The sequence below is a fragment of the Caretta caretta genome, chromosome 6 (assembly GCF_965140235.1).
Source record: "Caretta caretta isolate rCarCar2 chromosome 6, rCarCar1.hap1, whole genome shotgun sequence".
NCBI lineage: Eukaryota > Metazoa > Chordata > Testudines > Cheloniidae > Caretta > Caretta caretta.
In genome coordinates this window covers 118,750,953-118,776,125 of record NC_134211.1, presented here as the reverse complement: position 1 = coordinate 118,776,125, position 25,173 = coordinate 118,750,953, and the positions used below count along the sequence as shown (strand labels likewise).

At 40.5% G+C, this 25,173-nt stretch overlaps 1 protein-coding gene across 6 annotated transcripts in view; it reads left to right on the top strand.

The window, feature by feature from the left end:
- SLC38A6 (solute carrier family 38 member 6) overlaps positions 1 to 6,485 on the top strand; it is a 53,602-nt gene extending 47,117 nt beyond the window's left edge. For all 6 annotated transcript variants that reach the window (XM_048852794.2, XM_048852792.2, XM_048852789.2 and 3 more), the window contains one exon: positions 920 to 6,485. Coding sequence is in view for 4 of the 6 variants with exons in the window: in XM_048852786.2 (XP_048708743.1) it covers positions 920 to 1,000 (81 nt within the window). In the remaining 2 variants the exon portion in view is untranslated. The remainder of the gene's footprint in view (positions 1 to 919) is intronic.
- Positions 6,486 to 25,173: the final 18,688 nt, after the last annotated feature.

The window sequence follows — 25,173 nt, the reverse complement described above, 5'->3', positions numbered from 1 at the left end:
TTGATACAACAGCTACAGCACTACCAGTGGTAGCCATTGAGGGAGTTCTAATGCAACCAACATGCTGCTGCCTGTGGCCATGGTCATTGTCATTTTAACTACCATATCAACTGAGAAAAGTTAGAGGACACAGTGGTTAAAATGCCAGCAGGCCATCTATGCTGATGTTCCCACCATTTTTATCTCCCCTCGCCCTCTCCTCTATAGGGTTGCACTAGGACTACCAATTATGGGAAATCTTAGTGGAAAGGCTAGTATTGACACCTACATACAGTTTAAAGTCTTGAGTAGCTTGTGTAGATAGAGCATGATAACATCAGCAGAGCTGGCTATAAATCAGTAATCTGCTTACTATTATAACAATTTCAATGCTATTGAAAATAGAATGCTGTTTCTAAACATGGTTTCCAGAGGGTCTGTCTCTGTCAACCCTGGCTGCTCTAGCAGAGTTTGGAATGTATTTAACTAGAACTGTCTTTAAAGTAGAGTTTAAATTCTGTTTCTTAACTTACTTTGAGCCCCTGTGTGCATTGGGTCAAATGGAATTAATTCCTTTCCAGGAATTTAGTTAAATATGCAAAGTTCATCTACACAGTTCCCAGGTGGATAGTGTGGACACACTAAACTGGTTTTGAAAGGGAATTCTTTGTGAAATCATTCCCAAAGCAGGCTTAGCTTAGTGTTCATATAGATGAATAGCTTTCTGAATATATTTAATTTGTGTTGGAAAGAGCAGCTGTGTTTAAATACTTTGGTTATTTTAAACGTTGCAGATCATTTAAAAAATATGCTGTTAAAGCCTGTCAGTGCATTGGAGGTAGAATTTCTTTTTCATATTCAGGGTCTTAATAGCAATTCTCAGAAGTATAAATTGAATTCGGCTGTTCAACATTCACTGTTTGTTCTTCTGTCTTCACAGGCTTGTGCATTGTTTATTTTTGGCATAGTTATTGGTCTCTTAAGTTTAGCCTTAATCATTTTCAATTGGATTAATCAATAAAATCCCTTCCATTGCTTCTTGAGCTGGACTTGAGAGAGACAATTCTCAGCAACATATTGCAAATTCTCAACTGAATGCTGGACATCTTCAAGAAGAAACCCTTCAAAAGCTGTGTATGAAACAAGTAACATTTTGTTTGTTTACTCTCGTGTCCATTTCTTTGTCTGGTTTACTTCTCGCACAATTAAACTCTTCCATTCTACAAATATATTAGTCTTAAAATGACTTCACATGACCCAGGTGAAGGTCACTTTATGACACGACATTATATAGTGTGCTTACAATGCAAAAAATATTTTGTTTCAGGCTTTCAGATTTTAAAGGGTCAGAGGTCTGCATCCTAACACCCAGAGCTGAAAGGGACTTATTTCCTGAGTTCTGGCTTGGATTCAGCTGATTTCCCTTGAGATGGGCAGATTTTACAAAAACTTGTACCATTCATAATATTGAAAGTCTCACAACAGCAGTTATAAAAGGATTTGCATCACTTTCATTAAAATAGCTTTCAAAATTTTACCACCCTCGTATTGAAATCTTGAAGCTGATTTGGTCTCCACACTGTTACCCTACCCAATAGGAAGATTTCCGCTCCCACCAGCGTATTCCTCTATTTGAAACTGCACTTTTAAATTATGTATAGTTTATACTTCACTGGATTTAGGCCTTCTTGGAATGAGTCTGTCAAATAAACTCTGTGCCCTTCTAGGATATTTGTTGTGTATTTCGGAAGCGCTAGCAATCACTGTTGTTTTGCACTTAAGATCTTCCAGCATTTCAATTACAAATGCCAATTTTTGAATATTGGTCACCTAATATGAGTATTCAAAGCATTTAGAGCCTGATTTTTTAACACCCCCCCAACACACACATGTGTAACTCAATTAGCTTCCATAAGTACTCATAAGTACTACAGCAAGAAGGAACCATTATGATCATCTAGCCTGATTTGCATAAGACAGGCCATAAAACTTAATTCAATGATTCTGACTTCTAGCCCCATAATTTATGGTTGAACTAGATTGTGTCTAAATTTTACACTGGCGTAAGTTAGAGAAGAATCAGACTCCAAGAGTGAAATCCTGGGACTATTGAAGTTAATGAGACTTTTGCCATATAGGACCAGAGTTTCACCCCACATCGCTAAGCCCTTACATATCCCCTTCTGCACTCTTTATGCTTAAAATGAAATACGATGGCCATTTTCAGCACCAGTTGGACTTCCTCTGAGCTCTAATCCACACAATGCTAAAAATGGTATTGGCAGCCCAGAGCCAACATTGCTTACACCAGAGGAGCTGAAACAGTGATAGGAATGATGGTCAATTTTTAAAAATTTCTTTGTTGTTGAGAATATAGTTTAAAATGAAAATGCTCTAATCTATAGGGTTTTTTTTATCTTCTAAGGAAGTTAAGATAAAATGAGACCTACATAAAGTTAAGTAATTAGTCCTCAGACTGGAGCAGCAAGATTTAGAGGCTTGGAAACTTCACTATTTCCAGATGTGATATTTCTTTTAATTTGATTTGCTACTTACTGTTACATCTGAAATGTAAAATAAGATACAAAAGTGAAATGCTCTAAAGTAACATTTATGCAATTCAGCTGTATTTTGCAACTTTAATTTAAAATAAACTCAGCTGACACAATTTTCAGTTGTGCAGTTGAGGGAAGTCGATGCAAAGATAGCTCTGATCGCCAGCTCTAGTCTTGGGCCAACAAAGGGCTAAACAGGGCTGCTTCAACTTCCAACCGCAAGAATGGGTACAGACCATTCTGCCAGCCCAGGATTCCTCCATGCCAAAGAGAATTCTCAGCTACCCTTTCGTCTGTCTCTATAGCAGAGTCAATGTGCTGCTTTGATGGAGCAAAGTGACCTGATCAGAGCCCAGGATCTGACCTTAGGAGTTTCTGTAGCATATTTCTCTTGTCTTCATGAATGAACATAATATACCTCAAGGAAGTTTACAGTGTAGCCTTGAGCTGAACCAAACTGTTGGGGAAAGTTTGGGTACCTCTGAACATAAGAAGTTTCCTGCCTCCTTTGATCAAGGGATTGGCAGTGTGGATTACTGTGGAAGCCTAGAACAAACAAACATGAAGGAGGCTCTCTGTCCTGCCATTGATCCCTCTTGCAATTATTCCCACATTTTACTCCTGATAAACAAATATCACTATCTTTTCTTTCCATGGTATGTTTTAAGTTCCCCCTTCTACTAAATGTTCGCTGCTCAGATATTTCAATGAGCAGTGTAAAAACCTAAATCTTGGGTAACCTAAACCTTGGATAGATGTTACCCAGCCATCTTGAGTAAATGCGACAGTAGGGACAGTTGTGAATCAACTACTTGTTTTTCATATGTGGCCTGATCCAAAGACCATTTGAAGTCAATGAGCATTGTTCTATTCATTTGAATGAGCGTTGGATCAGTCTCCATGTTTACTTGTAGCTTTTTTGCAAGGACACTAGTAATCTACAAGAATATTAATCAAAATCAGGGGAATTTCTGTGGGAATTCTTTATTTGACATACTACTTTGCCCTACTCTCATATCTTAATATCTAGTAATATCTGCAAGACACGATTATGGTAATCTAAAAAGGTATTTTAAACTGCACAGTAAGTTAACATTAAAAACTTAACTGGGTGAACTGGAAAGCTTATAAAAACCTGGCAAGATCTGCAGTTTTCTTATGCCTCCCTGGGAAAAAAAATGAAAGTTGTGTCCAGCATTAAATTTAATAGCCTGCTCTTCTGAAAGGACTGGAATTACAATGAGGTTTGTGTGCATAATTTTGAAGAATGCAGCTAAGGAAATATCTGAAAGCATATGAACATATCAATGCTATATTTGTAATGGTTTCCCATTTAAAATACCAACTTTACACTGTAATCTAGGTAAACATGACACTTTTAACATGGCTGGGTACAGCCAAATAGCTAAGCTTTTAAAAGGCTAATACCAGTTTGTGAAGTTAATACTCCATTACGGGGAATGGAAGCAATTCATACCTCTGTTGGAGCTATATTATTTCAGTCTAGGTGCAGAGTATTGCAGACAAGACAGCAGTGCATTGATTTATAGTATGAGGGTTATCTTCACAAGGAGAAGATTTCAGAGTAGCAGCCGTGTTAGTCTGTATTCGCAAAAAGAAAAGGAGTACTAGTGGCACCTTAGAGACTAACCAATTTATTTTCTTTTTACAAGGAGAAGAGTTACAAATGTTTCTTTTGAAAAGAAATACATTTATAGGAAATTAAGTTTGGCAGAACCTAAAATCTGGAGAAATAACCTCAGTTTCCAGAATACTGACACTTCTATTGTCCTTGCTCATATGCTTGCCTATATTGTGGGAGAGTCCCTGGATAAAAGCTACCGTTTCTCTCCCCTCATTAATTATATCAATATTTTATACCATTTTTTTGTCCTCATGTCAACATCATCTTTAAAACTTATTTACTGCTTTATAAATAAGTTAAATGGAAATAGAGGGGAAAACGGACCATGTGTTTACTGAGTCTTTAGCACAATGTAGCTATAGCAACATAGTTATACCAGTACAAATTCACAGTGTAGCTGCACTGAAACAGTGCAAAATAGAGCTTGTGCCAATACAACTTACAACAGAGCTGGATGAAAACTTTTCATTGAACTTTTTTTATGAAAAAAAATGTTTAAACAGGGTTTTTTGGTATGGTCATTTCTGTTTTTCATTGATATTTTTCAAGTTTGTGTTGAAAAATCAAAACCCAAGGAAGAAAAATGCACTTTTCAAAAACTAGGAGAAATTTTTCTTTGAACATTTTTTAAAAGAAAGTAGCTCGTTCAACTAGCTTCACTTAGCAGAGTGAGCCCCATTTAGTGCTAGTTCAATATGTCTGTTAGGAGTTTGCATGATGATGTCACACCAGTGCAACCCCAGAGGGTTTGAACCAGTGATTTCCCTGCCTCCGCGCCCCCCCCACCTCCCCACCCGCTCATAATCTATGTATTTTTTTCTGTAGGTGGGTGAGGGTATGTGTATCCTAAATGAAAATGCTGATCATTGTAAGAGAGATGCAGATGCATTGGGAGAGAGAGAAATGATTTGGGAACATTTTTAGGCTAAATAAATCATTCTCTCTCCCATTGCCCTTGCCCACACATTTTGAATGCTGATCAAATTACAGAGCTACCTGTATTTAGCTGGGTGAATATGGTATTTCTGTTCTAGTCCCTCATTACTGTAAATGTTGGAAGCAGAGTTAAGGAAAACGAAGTTACGAAAAAAGGAGCTTGCTTGTACTCACTGTAACATGTTTTTAGTTTTTGTGAAATGCTGACATTTTTCTATATTTTAATGAGTGCTATCTGGTAAGCAGTTTGCCTCTTAATATTTACATAGCGCTTTGTTTTCACAGCACTAGAAATGTAATCTAATTAAAATTCTCTGCTGTATATATCCCTGTATGTTTAACACAGTTGAGTTTCTTACGCCTTTTGTTTCACTATATAGTAGATCTGAGGCCTCGTCTACACTACTGTGGTAAGTCGAACTAAGTTACGCTACTCCAGCTATGTGAATAATGTAGCTTAGGTCAACTTACTGTGGTGTCCATACTGCGCTGCATCGAAGGCAGTACCTTAATCTTCTCGTTCCGGTGGAGTACCGGAGTTGACTGGAGAGCGCTGTGCGGTCGATTTAGTAAGTCTTGTGAAAGACCTGCTAAATCAACCCCCGCTGCATCAATTGCAGCAGCATCAATCCCCGGTAAGTGTAGACATGGCCTAAGATAAACTGAATAGTCATGTTCTGACGTATATTTTTGTATAACATTCCCATTATTTTCAGTTGGACTGTCACTGTGCAGAAATTGTTTTTAGTTTAACAGCCCAACTACTTAAATATGCATGATATGGGATGGAATATGTATAGTGTTCATTTCTGATAAGAACTGTGGTGGGAATTGTCCCACTTTTTGAAGGATTCCTTCCATGCAGCGCTTGGAGGCATGCCTGGCCAGAATTCTGAAGTAATTTAATAAATGTCTGATCAATTTGAATGCATCATATTTCACACTCAAGAACAGTAGAAATTACGTCCTACTAATTATAACAAAATAATTATGTACTGTTGCAATGCCATCGCTATCGTTTTTGTCACTGTTCTGGTAACACCCATTTTGAGAAACGTGCTTAAACAGCTGATGTTTACAATGTTTTCATGAGAGAGAAAACGAGCTCACATCCAATTCATACATTTCTCGTGCTCTGTGGAAATGTCATTTTGTGTGGGTAAAAATAGTGTATAAATTTAGTTCACGAAGATCATTTTTAAAAACACTGTGAAGCACCTATTTTACTGGAGACACTAACAGTATAAAACTGGCTCAGAATCAGGGCCCTTGTTATGAAGACAGTTTTGCCAAATGTGAATTCAGTTATTTTTTTTTCTTTCTACGAGGTATGAATTTCTGTGTATGTGCAAATAAACTATGCAACAATGTATGATTGTGGAAATAATTTTATTTAATTCATTTTATTGACTATTAAGGAATGCTGCTCATAACCCTAGAATCTGTGATATATAAAAAGAGAAAAAGATTTTGGAATTTTTTCAGCAATGTAACTGAGTTACCAGTTCCGTTTAATTCAGTAAAATATCAGATTAAACTAAACCGCTGTAAACACTGTTGAAAAGGGTTTCAGTGTGCTGAACTGTCTAGAGTCGTTCATAAACATGGATGCTGACCTCAAGGCAGACTGTTACAAACCAGGACACAAACCCCAAATTGGTTGTGTGTTCTATAATTAGATTTCCCCAGCTATCGAGTATGAAGCATTATAACAGACAGTCCCCTTAGGCACTCTGGTCTATCTTGCCACCCAGGCAAGCCTGCCTTTGTGATAGATGGTCTCTTACACCAAAAATCACAAGAATATTCAGGTTACTCCTAGTCCCAAAGGATCAGTCACTTACACCAGGTCAGTTGCACCTCAGATCACCAGAGACCACACTTGTAGCCAATCCAGTAATAAACTAACTAAAGATTTATTAACTAAGAAAAGGAAATGAGTTATTTACAAGGTTAAAGAAGGTGAATATATGCACAAAAATGAGTTTGGCTTAGGTTCCAAAACGTAATTGCAGCTGCTGTAACATGCAAGCTCTGTATGTCCTTTAGTGCTAACTCAAGCTAAGCAGCTTGCGGGGGGAACCCTGGCTTACGTTTAGAAATATTGTCTTCTCCAAATTCTAAGCAACATGGTGATATAGTTCCTTCTGGTCAGGGATCTTTATTCCCTTCCCCCAGAGTTCAAACTTTAATGGAACGAGGGTTTGTGCACATCCCCTCTTCATGGTTGTGGGGGAAGCAATCAACAGTCTTTCGGTCACTGATGTTCCACAACAATTCACCTGGTGTCCATAGTTCTTCTGTTGGGCAGGAGATGGACATGTGTTAAACTAGTATTTCACACTTGGTAATGGTTCTCTCCTGATTAGGGATGTTTACAGTTTCATAGCAAACACTTTTATAGTTATAAAGCAAACACTTAAATATTTCTTTTAACATGGTATACAGATATAATAAGTGGGATTAATGCATGCAGGAACTCACAAGCATTTCATAAATTCCAAATATAAAACACGTTTATAAACTGAACATCTGTTTTAAAAGTGTTAACATGCAGGTGAACCAGACTAGTTTCCAGCTATGCATTTGTCAGTGTTCAGTGAAGCTTAGGGGCCTTGGCATGAGCTGGCACCTGATCTACCAGCATCACACAGTGATTCTAAATTACGGGTTTGTGCCAGTATAATTAAATCAATTTAATTACTGTTTCAAGCTGTCTAGTAAGTATAAAGTAAGAATGCTGTATTTGGGTAGTATATTTTTATATAAAAAAGTGTTCGGATACTATAGTGATGAGAGCCATATCTGTACCTAGATAAACTAAACCAGAACCATTTCCTTTCAAATAACCCTGCTCACCACTTCCTGCCATCCTCATAACAAACAAGAGTTAAGGAGAATGCGGTTTAGTTGAACCCAGATTTGAACCACCCATGCTCCTGGCTGTTTTTCTGACACCCCCTCCTTATCTTGCTTTCTCTCGCCCCTTTACTTTCAGAAAAGAGAGAGGGATGAAATCCAAGTCCCATTGAAGTCAGCACGAGGTTTCCCATTGACTTCAGTGTGGCCAGAATTTTGCCATTAGGTTGCAGCCACACAATTTTGGTCCAGTTTTGGGTACAGAGTTTGAAAACCTTCTCTTAAAAGTCCAGGTGTATTGAGATTGTGTTCTAGAATATCTTTGTTTGGGTCATATAGGTGTTTATATAGATACTAAATATACATATCTATATCAATATGATCCTTTTAAAAGAAAAAGGGGTTGGTTGCCAAATTGCCACAGATCAAATTTATTTTAATGTTTTTACTTCTGTAGGAGAAATACTTACGTAATATCTAATTAAAGATTCAAAATCAGATTAGCAAACCAACTGGACAGAGTGTTAAACTATTCTGAGTAAGACAGATCATGTACAACTTTTTTTTGAATTAGGCTTTGATTTTAAATCAGTACTTAAACTGAAATTGTAGTTCTGCAGTTCGAGTTAAAGCTGAAGGAGCTTTAATTGTGCTTGTAACCTTTTTTTTTTCTTTTCCCCCTGACTGAAAGGCTTAATAAAGGGTGTATTTTCTTCATTTATTTTTCTGTTCTTATTCAAGCAACACCACCAATGGCAGAAAATTTCAAGTATTAGGTTGTCTAATCTCTAGATCAGTATTTTTCCCAGGAATTGAAATGAATGGGGTGGGAGGGGTTTCAAATTTACAGGGGAGTGAGGGCCAGTGGATAACACTGTGACGGCAAAGGTGAGGTGAATGGCACCATAGTAAAAACTGAAAAATGTTGCACAACTATTTTATTAGATTTTAAAATGTCACACAAATTAAAGTTGGCTACTCAAGCCTTCTATGAAGCACTACATCCTCCTTGGTTTCTTGTAATTTTGCACAATTCTGTTAATGAACGTTCAAATTCTCTATTCTGTCCTAATCACATGGCAGTCCCATTACTGGTAATGCCTCACTCCACTCGGCTGTTAGTGTATTATAAGACAGGCATCTGTAAAAGCTACGTAGGGGTTTAGTAGAATCCAGAAGTCGTTGTTGTAGATTTGTAAGAATCAAGTCTATGCACTTTTTCAGCTGGCTTAATAAACACTTCTTGTCCTCCTCACTTAAGGATTCAACATAAGTGCCTTCATTGGTCAACTTCTGTACTGAAGTCCTTGCTTCTTCCAAGGCATTTTCAATAGCTATCTTTCTGATCAACGTTTCTATTGCTGAACAAAGATATACTACTGTTGTAGCAGATGCCTGGAGGACATTGTTTAATAACCTAAAAACCAGTAGACAAAAAAGAGAGAGAATGGCAATTGTCTTCTCTGAACATAGTAACAAAAGTAGTCCACCAGCCTCCCTACTTAGATCCATCCCATCTTGGTAGGCACTTTCCAAAGCCAGTCATAATGGTTGCAGTAATTTTAAGACATCAGCCAAGGATTATTTGTGAGAAAGACAGCGGGTATTCCCAGGATGGACTAATTTGAACTTCAGTCCGAGAGCATCTTCTATTTTTTTTTTCAAGACATTCAATCTTTTCAGACTCTTGCTGAAAAATAGAGTATAACAAAGACATTACATTTGTGGCTTTTTAAAATGTCTTTTGAAGATTCCACAGCTCGTATTAGTGCTAGTTGAGTAGATCATAGATTCGTAGGCCTGGAATGGACTTTGAGAAGTCTTCTAGTACAGTCCTGCATTCAAGGAAGGACTAAGTATTATCTAGACCATCCCTGACAGTTGATTGTCTAACCTGCTTTTAAAAACCTCCAGTGACGGAGATACCACAACCTCCCTAGGCAATTTATTCCAGTGCTTAACTGCCTTGACAGGAAGTTTTTCCTAACGTTCAGCCTAAATTTCCCTTGCTAAAATTTAATCCCATTGCTTCTTGTCCGAGCGTCAGAGGTTAACAAGAACAATTTTTCTCCCTCTTCCTTGGAACAACATTTTCTGTACTTAAAAACTGTTATCATGTCCCATTTCCCCCTGACTCCCCACCCCCCTGCAGTCTTCTCCAGACTAAACAAATCCAATTCTTTCAATCTTTCTTCATAGGTCATGTTTTCTAGACTTAAATCATTTGTTGTTGCTCTCCTCTGGATGTTCAGTTTGTCCACATCTTTCCTGAAATGTGGCACCCAGAACTGGACACACTACTCCAGATGAGGCCTAATCAGTGTTTTGCTTTCAATACTCCTGCTAATACATCCCAGAATGATGTTTGCTTTTTTTGCAACAGTATTACACTGTTGACTCATATTTAGCTTGTGATCCACTATGACCCCTAGATCCTATTCTGCAGTTCTCTTTCCTAGGCAATCATTTCCTATTTTGTATGTGTGCAATTGGTTGATCTTTCCTAAATGGAGTACTTTGCATTTATCCTTACTGAATGTCGTCCTATTTACTTCAGACCATTTCTCCAGATCATTTTGAATTGTAATGCTGTCCTCCAAAGCCCTTCAACCCCTCCCAGCTTTAGAAGTGTACTCTTGATGCCATTATCTAAATCATTGATCGAGAAATTGAACAAAACTGGACCCAGGACCAATCCCTGCAGGACTCTACTCAATATACTCTTCCAGCTTGACTCTGAACCACTGAGAACTACTCTCTAGGACGAGGAACAATTTTCCAACCAGTTATGCACCCACCTTATAGTAGCTCCGCCTAGGTTGTATTTCCCTAGTTTCTTTATGAGAAGGTCATGCAAGACCATATCTAAAGACTTACTAAAGTCAAGATATACCACATCTATCGCTTCCTCTCTATCCACAAGGCTTATTACCGTGTCAAAGAAAGCTATTCGGTTGGTTTGACGCTATTTGTTCTTGACAAATCCATGTTGACTGTCACTTTTATGATCTTTTAGGTGTTTGCAAATTGATTGCTTAATTATTTGCTCCATTATCTTTGCGGATACTGAAATTTAAGATGGTCTCTGCAGTGTGTATAAGAGATTAGGGTTACACTTCTCTCTGAACAAAGCTTGTGTGACGCTGTATGAAATATGGGGGGCACTTTATGATATTGTTGATACCAATATTATAAAATTGCAGAGAATCTGACCAGATATGCCATGTGAGGTATCTGCGACTATGTTATAATTTGCCATGTCTGATGATCTTGTTTTATATGTCTGTATCACCTTTGTATTATGAGTGTTATATATGTATGGTATATCTGTATTTCCAAACTTGTGCTATGTTTCTGTGTGACATGCCCAGACAGATTGGCATCAGCATGGCCTAGCCTGTTCGATGGCCCATCAAGGGTGGTCATCTGTACAATGTACCCATTGAAAGGCCAGGGACTACACCTTATGACTTAGCAATGCATGCAGGGGCATGCCTATGGACAGAACCCTAAAGCTTTACCATGCCATGTGCTGTAAAGCTTGTGTTTGGGACACAGGAAGTATAAGCCAAATGGCAAAAGGAATGTGAAGGGCAGCTGCATCATCTCCCTTTTGTCTTCATTCCTGGTTCTTGCTTCTGGAGAAACTTTTTTCTACAAACTGAAGTTCTGAACAAAGGACTGAGTGACCCATCCAAGCAGTGGATGTGCTCAAGAGGGACTTTCAAGCCAGCAAACTCGCCAATATTGCTACGAACCTGATGTATGGACTCTGAAGTTTCTTTATGTAACTGATTACTTACCATTTAACAGCTCTCTTCTTGTTCTTTCTTTTTTCTTTATAATAAACCTTTAGTTTTAGACGCTAAAGGATTGGCTGGCAGCATGGTATTTTGGGTAAGATCCAAACTAATATTGACCTGGTAACATGGCTTCCCTTTCAGAAGAACATTTTGTGTAGTGAGTAGAGTTTTTAAATAACTTCCCACAGTACTGGATCTATGTGTTGATTGGGAGCCAGAGAACTAGAATGCAATAAAGGAGGCTGTGTGATTTCTTTTTTTCATCTTCTTGATAACCAGTTTGGAGAATCAGAAGCACAGTTTGTGACTGGTTAGTGAGTTTAACTTCTGTGGTAACCATCAGTTTAGAGAGTGTCTTCTCTCCCTTTTGCAGCCTTCCCTGACGGTGGCATTTTCCGTGAGGGCCGACCCAGGCACCCCGGGTCTCAGTTTGTACTCCACCATGTGTTCCATAGAAGTTTGCAGCTCCATCAAATGCACAAGCAGCCATCTGTTTGGGTACAATTTACAAGCATTTAACTCTTCTAAGATGTGGCTTGTCACAAATGCAGCCAATGTGTCTTCTATAACCCGAACATCTAGAAATGCATCTACTGGCCTACCACTGACATCAAGATAACATACGCAAGACTACTTGATGCCCATTTGCATTGGTGCTTTCGTCAGTCATATATGCAAACTTTTTGAACGTGGTGAATAGTTTTTTGAATTTTTTGAATGTTCACTTTTCCAACTGCTGAGTGTTTAACTGTTATACCACATGCTTCTAACCAGTCAGTTGAGTTTCTTGTAGAAAGATAGTGAGCATTTGCCGATCTTGTTTGGGACCAGTGTCCAACTTCAGGGTTAACAAGTGTCAATGCACTTAACATTTGTAGTGTATAGTGTAGTTTGTAGTGTGTGGTATCTTTTGCTTAAATAGAAAGTATGATGCAACAGCCATGTTACTTTGCATAAACTGTGTTGTGTCTCCAGCATTCTTAACAGGCTCATAAAGTACTTCTAAAAATGACTTGGACAGTGACTAGCTTATAAGGCTTTCTGCATGTTGATACAGTCTAGAGACTTGGTGTTTTGCATCCCTTTCACGTAGTTTGTCAGAATTGACTTTGCTGATTGGCCTGGCAAACCACGTTCCTCCTGTTTAACAGTTGTAACAGCGGGAAACTTTCCTTCTTTGTAAGCCGTTTTTTTGCAAGAAGTGCACCAGTAGCCATCTTTTGTAACTTCAATAAATGGGAAAAGTTTGACTGATAATCATCAGGAATTGCCTTTAGGTTGTGAAGACATTTTCTTCAGTTGGTGTCTGTACTTGTGATTTGGGCTGCTCAGATGTAGATACACTACTTGAACCTTCAGATGACATGTTGGTATGTTCTTGGTCTCTTCTTCATCTTGGTTGGTTTGACCACAGAGGGGTATAAGGGAATCCCATCTCTAAATCGTGTGTGTGTGTGTATATATATATAATATCTTTCTATTTTAATAGTGATCAGTCTATCATGGGAATATTTATACTTAATGTGAAATTAAAAGGCATTTAAAAATTATCCTATCTTTGTATAAAGTCAAACTTGTGTGTTTTATACAACAAATTTCCTGATTTTGATTCCTCATCCCCTCATAATCCCTGTGCAACAGTCATGGGCTTGTTCCAAAGAAACAGACAAAGAATAATATTTGCATAATTTATTTGACTGTCTACTCTGTTTCAGAATGATTTGTGTATTATAATTTGTCTGTTTCATTAAACTAAGCTTTGTATTATCTCAGTTAACTTCCTAAACCTACCAGTGTTGCCGATAGTGTCAACTCAGTCTGTTAGTATTATAAAACTATTAGATGACTCTGCCATGCTTTTTCTTTTTAAGTATGGTAGTGGTGTAACTTTAATGCATTTTAAAGTGTCTTCTCTCTCCCTGTTCCTGTATAATGGCAAGTCTAGATAGGATCCTCCACATCCTTGCTCCATCCAACTGCTAAAAATTACCGTTTTCCTCCACCCCATAAACACTCTCTTTATAGTTCTGGTGCTTACTCTGGCAGGTGAACAAGAAGCCTCCTTAAATGGTCTAATCTGCCACTCATGGATAAAATGTGGTTGACAATGAGTATGAGACTGTCCAATGGGCTGTTAACTGCTCCTGGAGGATCTGTTTACCTCCAGGACAATAGAAGAAAGGAAAACATTTGTTTTTCTCCTTGAATTATGCTCTCTGACATTTTCAAGTTGCATAAATAACATTGCCCAGTGTGAATTGCAACTGACTGTCTCAAAGACAGTAGTTTAATCCATAGGAAACCTGCTACTTGTGCTATGCACAGAGGGACCACTAGGAGGAGCAAAACGGCACAAATACCAGCAGCATGAAACTGAGGAATGGTGGTTAAGTAGCATGCTTACACCAGAATTGCTTCTGCAGGACACCAGGAGATGTGGTTGGCCAGAAGGGGTCAATGGCAGAACTGAGGGTAAGTGCTCCATATGGTGTACTCTCTCTCAGTGGGGCTTGACGTCTGCAGCAAGATGTAGTGGTGGGGTAAAGACGGAGAGTAACCCACTGACTGACTTCTTTAAAAAAGAATGTTGGAGGGAGTTTGAGACACTATATAGAATGCAAGCTGCTTGGGACAGGGATCATGTCTTTTTATTAGTCTGTAAAACACCATGCTTACCCATGGTGCCATCTAAATAAAAATTCATCCTGATAACTTGTGCGCCAAGTTTTAACCTGATACAGTTTGAAAAGTCCAAGCTACAGAGTCTTGGACATCCGGATTTATAACTGGAAAATCTTCACTGTCTTGTTTCTGGAATAATTATAGCATCTGTGTAAAGAAAAACCTGCTCGCATGCATGAGTGTTAATATACGTGATCTGTTATGCATATATTATTAAACTTTCCTTTGCTCCTAGCCAGAGTTGGTTTTGGATAGCATAAGAACAAGCTCCTGTACCTTTCATAGAATCATAGAATATCAGGGTTGGAAGGGACCTCAGGAGGTCATCTAGTCCAACCCCCTTCTCAAAGCAGGACCGATCCCCGACTAAATCATCCCATCATGCTGAGCAGGGCATGGCAGATTTTGTGTCTTCACCTCAGCAGCTGCTCTTACCTGTTTTTATTTGTAAGTGGGCCCTGTCCATGCTTGGCATTTTTCTTGCCTCCATTTTACTATTTCAGCATAGCTCCTCTCATGTTAGTGGTTTAAACAGCAGTCGTGAGACGCCAGGCAGCACCTGGTTTAAATTTAAAGTTTCTTTGCACATGATGTCACACTGATTGTCAGTACGGCAAAGGTCAAGACGGTTCGTTTTGGGAAGATTTGCATTGTTGAGTCTTTACAGCGATGTCATTAATGCCTTAGCCATCTGACTTGCGTTTCAGTTTTCTGGAATGATGTAATCCAAGGCACTAGATTTGTCAAATGAATGGGAATCTTGAGTGATGGCTAATCAGGCTGGTTTGCAGAACTACTTTTCTGGAGACCAGGGTGGAAATTATAGCACCACATGTCATGTAGCAAATCACAGCTGTAGCCAGAACAAGCTGGGGAAGCTGGGTGGTTGCTAAGATTGCTTGCTTTGTAGAAATGCAGTGAGAGGAAGCACGGTATTATAGCTCCATCAACTAGAATAGAGTAGTGTTCTTGGGGACCTGTTCTTTATTCTCCCATATAGCTCCTATTGATGTTAATGGCATTTTCACACAAGTATGGAGAAGAGATTTGGGACACTGGTTATTAAGACATTAAACCACCATAGGGCTTGAATAACAGAGCATGAAAAACTCGAGGTCCTATTCTTGCCTCCTAACGCATGCTGGTGCTTCATTTTGCAAGTGGGTCTTTGGGTGGATGTTTAACATAGCGTTTTTCCAGCTGGGTTTGTAGAACATGTGGCTGTGAATCCCTCTCTAGGTAGGATTTAGGTAGCTTGTGTGTTTTATGGCTCCTTCCAATTATGGCCCCGGGGAGAGGGTTATGTGTTTAGTCTTGTAGCTGGGGATATAGCTGTACAACCTCCATCCCTTTAAAAGGGGAAAGCGGCTGAATTCATGCCTGTTATTTTCTAAAATACACCCTTTTGTTTTCCACATACGTAAAAGCTCACCCAGTCCTACTGACCAACATTTTTAAAAGCCTGACCTCCCTTTCACTGGTGCAAATTATGACTATAGTTTTCACCAGCCTCTCTTTTCAACTCCCACAGAATTCACAGCTGCATTCTTTATTTGTACCTGTATTTGTAACTGCAGACTTAAATATTAGTGTTTGGTGTAGATCAGAAAATTTGCCATACAAATCCTAATATTTGTATCCTCGAGTGTACAAAACATGGGCACAAAAGGCAAAGCAGGCTGAGGCCCTGCTAAAAATGATGCATTTAACATTAGCGTGCATGTTCTGAATGTGCTTAGCTAATTCCCGGAAACTGCACATGCACACTGTCTTTCCTCTTATGTGTAAATGTTTAATTGTCAATTATTGTGTAGTAACAGGATCCAAAGGCGAGTCATTCCATGGTGAGCTATGGGGCTTTTCTCATAACTCTGGTCTGAGTGTTTGGTGCTTGGCTTTGTGACAGGCATGCACAGAACTCTCGTTAATGCTAATGGAAAGAATTTAACAAGGAGGGGATTCCTCCCCACTCACAGCGCTTCCGCTATTGAGTCTGATCCTACTTCATTGCAATCAGCCGGAGTGTTGACATGGATTTTAATAAGAGGAGACTCAGACCTTGGCAAAATTTACCAGAAATAGTCCTCTCTAGAGCACATTGATTAAATGCCCAGATGGATGGCTAATCAATTAACTAATTAGTTCCCCTCCAGAGCTTCCTGAGGCAGACATGTATCCCCATGTTACAGATGGAGAAACTGAGACCAAAATTTTCATTTGTTTGGTGTGACTCAGTTTTTGAGAGCCTGATCTGAGTCAACAAGGGCCTGCATTTCAGAGGAGCTGGGAACTGTGGGTATGCTACAGCTTTGGAAACCAGACCCAGTGTTGCTGACTTGACTGTTCTTAAAAATCTGGCTGTAAGTGACTTGTTCGGAAAATAGATGAGATCTGCCAAAGCAAGCGTTAAAACTCAGGCGTTCCTGACTCTCAACTCCCTCCATTCAGACCTCTGCCCAGACTTCAAAGTGCCCTTAGCACAATCCCATTTTCTTGATACTGTTTAGTGCTTTACTGGTTGGGAATCATTGTGAGAGTCTTTTCTGGAGACTTAGATACAAATAATAACGAAGGGTAGAGCGTACAGCTAAGGGCTGCTACATTGAATAAATAATTGTATGGTCCATAAATTGGCACAGAAGTGGTTAACCTGATGTTGACAATCACTGAGAAGAGATGTAACTGAACTAAGTAATTATCATAGAACTTAGAGCTGCAGAATATTATTGTGGCAAATTGCATAGCGACTGCCAAAGGGTTTGAGATGGCTCTGAATAAGAATGGCATTTGCTGTTATGCTAGCTATGATAAGATTGCAAGGGCGGTCATTCCTCTTGACCACTAGATATGTGACTGGTCTCCTCTGATATGGCAATTTTGGTACTCTTCATAACAGCACTGTGCTGTTTAACTCTGAGACAGTCATTAAAATGGCACTATTTTCTCTTGTACTTCCTGACATATTTTCCACTGCTGTGTACAAATTGGTTGTTTTTAAACCATCTGCACCCCAACCACATTCATCTGGTCCTCTTTAAGGAGGTTACTATAGCAGACAGAGTTCCTATACTTGGATTCCAAATGCTGGTAGAAGACACTTGTGTATGTCTCTGAGCTAACCACTCCATTTGATGGATAGCTATCAAAAAAGAATGAAATGTTCCACAGAAATACATGTCCCCAAGGCTGGATTTTTACAAACTTGAATATTCTGCAAATTGATATTTAATTTTCAGTCAAATATATCCCCTCACTAAAGGCAGGGACCAGCTGTTTGCCAATCTTCATCTAAACGGATCCTTTTCTTTTGAATGTAATTATTGGCAGACATTTCCCAGCATGGTGTTATGGGGGGAACATTTAGTTTTGACACTTTTTTTCCCCTTTAGCAGAAAATACAAATATGACTGATTTTAAGGGGCCTAAAGGGAGACCGGATGAAATTTCCTGTTTGAAATGTACCTACCTAATGGAGAGAAATAAAGTTCTTAAATTGTTGTCTTTAGCATAAAGTCTGCTGCTTTGTTAGCAATAAAGGAGTTCAGTATAAATCAATATTTTGACCCTGACTAACAGCAAAGCCCATAAGCACTTGCTTAAATGCATTCCTATTCAAGAAGGCACTTAAGCATGTGTTTAAGTGCTCTGCTGAATGGGGCCTTTGAGAGGGTTTCTTTTTCCATGCTGAAGAATGCACTTGAGCCCTGCTTGGACTCTCATCAAAGCCCCTGGTTGTCTTTGTTGTTTTCAGGGGGAGTTGGATCAAGTCTTTGAAAAGGTTTGTTTACAGATCTTTAATGCAGGGCGGGGCATGAGAACCAATTTTGAAATGGGCTAGAAAATATTTAACTTTGTCTTCCATGCAAATTCCTTGCCCCTCCTGCAGTCCCTTCAGCATGCTATTAAAAGAGCTCTTGGGCTTTTAAAATCCCTTTCTGTTTCATAGTGGGGATATGCTAATTTTGCATACAACTGGGAATGTCTAAAACTCAGAATCAAACCTATTAATTTTAACAAAATGGCAGACCTAGTTAATTTAGCGAATTAAAAGTTTTTCCTTGTTTTGATCCTTGCACTTGGAGGGGCCCAATCCTGCCAGGTGCTGAGTGCCCTCAGCTGCCATTGCAGACATCTGGGATTGAGTGTGTGCAACATTTTATGGGATATACAGAACTTGTGCAGTTACTGTAGCTGCATGATTTGTACAAATGGTTTAGATATGCGTATCAGCTAGAATAAAATTTGATTTGGATTTGCGGGGTTCCAAATGATTGGTTAAATGACTACGCTGTCAAAATAAACCAGAGATTGCCAGTAATGGCAATAATGGAGCATGCAAAAATCTGGCTAAAAAATCTTGTTGGTAAAATTTTCAAAAGTGCCCCAAATTGTTGGTTTCCTAAATCCTGTTTTCAAAAGTGACTTAAGCTCAGCTTCTTAGAGGTATTTGGGCATCTGGCTCCCATTGATTTCAATGCAAGTTAGGCACCTAAATACCTTTGAAGATCTGGGCCTTAGGCACTTAGAAGTTTGTCTTAGAAGTGGGACGTAAGCGCCTAAATCACTTAGCTGTGTATTGCAAATTTTTAAATCTTTGTAACCAAGATTTTGTCCATTTGCCACCACCTGCTAGCCTCTATCACATGGGGTACTCTATATCACAAGCTAGCACTGAAAGTACTACAATCATTTGTCAAGCTCCCAAACTTTTAGCACCTGACCACTTCAGCTTGTGAGATACAATTAGTAGGATTTTCGCAGGTTTATTTTAAAGTTTGGCAATTGTCACTTGTTTAGAAATACTGGTCAAGGCCCAGATCGTGAACTGCAGCCAAGTTGTGCTCAGCCGCAGCTTGGGATGAGAGGGGATTAAAGATGGCTTCACGCCTATGGCCTTCTATATGTCAGGCTGGTCCCTGGCATACATTAGATCAATCTCAGGCAGCTGGTATAAAATAGAGCAGTCCTATGGCTCCAGGGGGCCTGTAAAGGTTCGGACTCACCCAGCGGCTCCTCCTGCTGGTAGTCATTGGGAATTAGCTCGTCCAGCCCTGGAGCACCCTCTGCAGGCCGGTGATCCACCTTACTGCTGGCCCCCGTGTCCCTCCCAGGACCTGGTGCCCCTTTCTCTGAGGTGCTGCCCCCCTCGCAGTACCCCCACACTCTCGGGTTCTGGGTCTTCCCACCCAGGGGAACCCCCACCCTCTAACCCCACCTCGCCTCAGTCTTGGCTACTGCCAGTCCCCACTTAGCCCCTTATATCGGGGCAGGCTGCAGTGTATACGCCACTCATCACCGGCAAGGGGGTTTTGGACCTGCTGCCTCCGCCTACCCATGGGCTGCCCCTCTGACACCCTTCACCGATTCGGCCTGTAGTCAGGCCTGCAGCCTGAGGCTTTCCAGGCTCCTCGGAGCTCCCAGCTCCTCTGGCCTTTCCCCAGCCCTGCTCCAATCTAGGTGTCCTGCTCGGCACCTTGCAGACTGCCTGGGCTCCTGGCTCACAGCCTCTTATAGGGGCCAGCTGGGCCTGATTGAGCTGGCCACAGCTGCGGCTGCTTCCTTAATCTAGCTGGGCTATTCCCCACATGGTGGCCTCAGCCCTGCCAGGGCTGGAGCGGGTAACCAACCCACTACAGGGCCATTCCTGCATCTTAAAATTGCCAGAACATAGGGATGCCCCAATCATGCCCCCTGCACTAGGGATTTGGGGAATAATGTGGTGTCAGAGCTGCTATGTTGCCTCTGCAAACCAAGGATTTTCCCCAGCAGGAGGCCTGTAATGCTGGTTTTAGAGCTGCTTTAAAAATGGCCATACTGGGTCAGACAAATGGTCCATCATAGACTATCAGGGTTGGAAGGGACCTCAGGAGGTCATCTAGTCCAACCCCCTGCTCAAAGCAGGACCAATCCCCCATAGTTGCCCCAGATCCCTACATGGCCCCCTCAAGGATTGAGCTCACAACCCTGGGTTTAGCAGGCCAATGCTCAAACAACTGAGCTATCCCTCCCTCCATCTAGCCCACTATCCTATCTTCCGACAGTGGCCAATGCCAGATACTTCAGAGGCAATGAACAGAATAGGGCAATTTCAAATGATCCATCCAGTTTCAGCTTCTGGCAGTTGGAGATTTAGGGACACACAGAGCATGGGGTTGCATCCCTGACTATCGTGGCTAATAGCTATTGATTGACCTGTCCTCCATGAACTTCTCTAATTTCTTTTTTTAACCCAGTTACACTTTTTGCCAAAATGGAGCAAAGCAACCCAGGCACACTGAAGAAACTGGTCCTAGATTTTTTTTCTGGGGTATTGATTGGTCAAAACTTGGAATTTCCATCCCGTGGGGAATTCTGACACTTTGAAATTTCCTTTCCTTGTGAATCAGAAAATGAAAAGGCAAAATTCACATGAAACAAAAATTCTGAAAATAATTGTTTCAGAAATATAGGATCAACCTTATGGAAGTGATTCATTTCAATTACGCTGAAGTGTTTCATTTTGACTTATATTTGATTGATTTATAATATAACCTCAAAGGCCAAATGATAAAGTCAAAACAAGTGCTTGGATAATTTTTGATAAAAAATTGTAATGAATTTGATGTTCCCACAAAATATTTTGATTTTAATCAAATCAGCATTTTCCAATAGAAAACGGTTCCATCAGAAATTTTTGACCAGCTCTTCCACTGATAATTGCATCATGATGACCTCTCTCCAACCAGGAGGATTGACTGTAATTCTGACAGCCTCATAACACCTTCAGTGAACCAATGGAGGCCATGAGCTGTAGAAAGCCCACCCAATGTCCACTGACATTAGTGGGACTTGGATCAGGACATAAAACAGGGCTTTCTCCAGTGGTGGCCTGTACAAAAAAAATTGCCAGTTTTATCTAAGATAGATGCAGTTACCTCAGTTGCAGGAGTATTCCTTTGTTTCCTAATAGGAAATGCCTTGTATATCACAAATTGTCAGGTCATTTAACTGCAACCACTTACTTGGTTGTCTAAGGCAATTGGAAAATGTTTTAATGGCCAATACTTTGAGCAGCATGCAAGAGTCACTGTGTTTGTTGCCCTACCCCAGTAGTTTCCAACCTTTTGCAGTTCATTAGACCAAAGCCTCAGCTGCTCCAGCTGTGTATGCTTTAACCTGAGGGAAAGAGCCATTGCTTGTGCGTGGTTCTAGAACAACATCTAGTTTGTGACAAGGACGTAAGAAGCGGATTATCTGAGCTGGAACTTGGGAAGATCCATTGGTTTTCATTCAGGCCAGTAGTTTTTTGTTCCAGCTAAATCTTTTGAGACTCCCTACATCAGCTGATGATTTTTAACTAATGTAAAAGCTCCATAGTGTTTTTTATCAGAAATGCAGTAAATGTAAAGCAAATCTGGAGTGTCGTATCTGTATCTGGAACTGCTGAGTAAATACTTTTTAAAGCTTAATATAAACTAAAACAGCTCCCCTCTGCTCCTATTCCCTGTGAAAAAGGTTGAATAAAGATTATGGAGTTCTGTTTGCTGAACTTGCATTTCTTTTTTTACTCTCCTGCTCTTTAAGATTCCTAGAATAATTTTTTAGAGCACAGCAGGGTAGGAAAAAACTAGTGCTGATGGCATCTCTGTTATCCCCATTGTGATGCAAAGGAAGAGATCAACTGACCTGCTGACTTGTCACTTACATGAAAATCATATTCCAGGTAAGGGGACATTTTGTTCATTACAATCTGTTGGAGTTTGTTCAACAGAAAGTGCATTCTGGTTTATTTGTAGACACTTCCTGTCCTGCCAAGTCATTTTAAATTCTTGCAAGATGAATGAAAGTGCTGTGTGCAGGGGGGCCGGTAGTGGAGTGGGGGGAGAAGTATTGAAAAACAGAGCTATAATCTGCTTCTTTCTTTTAGGGGTGTCTGTTGGGATCTCCCACTCTCATCTCCCTTGCGGAGGGGGAGGGAATAGACTCCAGCAAGAAGAATGCATGTGGCAGAGTGCCTGTAGCCCCTTAGCATAGCTGCTCTGGTCAGCCAAAGGGGGTTGCAAGAGAGATGGTTGGGGGGGCTGGAGGGATTAACTGATGAGGAAAGCTTAAAAGAAATACTTATAGCTTGGCTCCATGATGGCAACAGGGCTGTGATAACCATCTGTGACGATGTGAATGGAATGAATGTTCAGGTGAGCGATTATTCCTGGTGGTTCAAGAAGTAGTGGCATGATATTAAGAGAAGGAAAACTGAGGACTGAGTTCAGGAAAATTGTCTTAACAATAACTCCTACTAGGCTGTGAAATAACCTCCCCCAGGGAAATAGTTGGAAGCCCATCATGATTCATTTTAAACTGAGCAGGATAGAACACTTGGGAATATGCTGCAGGCAATGTTCCTCTATGGGCAAGGCTTAGAGAAGATGATGTAATCGGTCTTTTCCAGTTGTGATTTGTATGGGCACTCCCTTGAGAGAACACCGCATCTGCAGAGCTCCCCCGACCTGCTGATCTCAGATTTTGTCTCCTCTCAGGCAGCATCTTGCTTTGCCACTTGGCTTTGAGATGATATTTATACACTTAAAAGCTGCCCTCTGATTTATATACGTTGTCTGCTAGGGCTACATAGTGCTATGTTTACTTGGGACTGTGGATCTTGCTGGTAGTGAAGGTGGGAAAACAAAAGGATATTTTGGGTACAGAAATAGGTCAGGGACTCCCCCCTCACCCTCCACCCCCAAATATTTGCAAGATTTTTGTCCTTCAGTATGACTGCCAGATGATTTGTCCCATAAATTACCATGACAAAAATTGCACCCCTACTAAAGGACACTTCAACCCAATTGAAAGCTGATACGATACAGTGTGACTGGCAGCCTGGTCCCGAGAGAGAAGATGGACTGAGGTATCTTAGCAGAGCCCTATGAGGAAGTTTAGATAGCTCCTACCCAAATCTGAGCCACAGCTAACAGTGTGTCCTGATGGGGGGTGTGGGAATTCACCCCCCAAAACAAATGCCAAATATTGCAATTAGATTTGACACTTTCAGTTCATCATGTGAGTTTTGTTCTGAGGCCCTTAAGGCATATCAAAGCAAAGAACTTACACATTGAAATTACAAATGTAGTGCAATAAACTGTGATCGTATAATAGAATTTTGACACTGTATGAAATTTCCATTGAAATGTACATAACTTCAATCTCAGTACATATGCATACCTTAAACACAAAGGATGCATTATGGGGACTTTTCCAAAAACATGGTCTCTACCCGATATTGCTCTCCTGAACATTCTGTTCCTCCTTTCCTATAGCATTCATTAGATAAATAATTGGAAGATGACCCCCCACCCCCAGAAAGCCAAAAGTTTGTGTGTTGCTTTTCCAATAATCATTCTATTATCAGAAAGCAAAGCCACGCAAATAACATGGCTGACCACTCACTCTCAATGCTTGGCCAACATGTTGACGCTTCTCCGAGTTATTCTGGAAAAAGTGGAATGTGGCTCCCATCCCCAATCCCAGCACCCAAGCATGGGTTTGCTCTTCTTAGCCTTGTTATAGTCCAAAGAGGGTGCCATTATCTCTTACCACGCTAACAATGTTCTCTTTCTTTGGCTGCAATTGGCAGGGCTTGTCCTTCAACTAGTGAAGGCAGGTGGGTACTTCCTAACGCCACTCTTCTGCTCTGAGGGGCTATTAGATGGCTCAGGGGATTAGTTAAGGGATACAAAGATTTTTACCTGTCATATGGTAGTTCAAATCCAGCATGGGTTGGTAGTGGCCAAAGAGCATGAGAGCTGCTCAACTACTCAACTCATACATGAAATGAGTTTGATTTCAGATCAGTTTGTAGTGTCCAAATCACTTACACCAAAACCGTAACTATCTTCCTGGTTGGCATCCTCAGGATAGAGACCAAAGTCTGAATGAGTATGGAAACTAAACTACACTTTCATCCTTCGAGGTGGTTCATCCGGATCGCAGTTAAGACACCTGGATGGGCAGCATTGGGGAGCTCACATGGCCACCACAGGTGCTGTGCTTCTTCTGTGAGTAACTCTCTCTCTCTAGTGCTGTAAATCAAACACCTTTCACAAGCATGAAATTCACACGCATTCAAACCAACCAGCAGGAGGCACTATTAAATTGGATTGCTATTTCCCAATCACCCTCCTTATCCTCACCTGCAGCCTGAGTGCTGTGCTGTAATTGAACTAGCCTGGACTTGAAGTCAGGGATGTATTTTCAACTTATCTTAGCTGTGAAATTTGCAAGCCAATTTACATTGAATTCCCACATACGTAATGTTTCAGGATGCCATCAGGAGAGGATTGCTTTTGCTGTGCTTTCCTTCCTAAAAGGAAAGTAAAAAAGCTCCTAAAAATGTGACTTCCCGTGTTTCTGACAGTAATGGCTGATTCCTCGTGAGAGGAAGGAGGGGCCACACCAACTATTGGGGTCTCTGAATGGGGCACAATGGTATGAGGGGAGGGGGACATTATGGACACACAGAGTTCCTCATATAAGGGAAGGGGAGCTTGTGGAGAAGAAGAGAGGAAACCGAGGAAACCAAGGAACCCCTTGTGGTTGTAATCCACTCAGCCTGCAAGTCCGAGCTTCTAGCAGTCAGGGGTGTCCCTGAACCTCTCCCAGCTAGAAGCTGGGATGGGATGGCTCACCCAATAAACTCCCTCTGAAGCATCTGGCACTGGCCACAGGTAGAAGACAT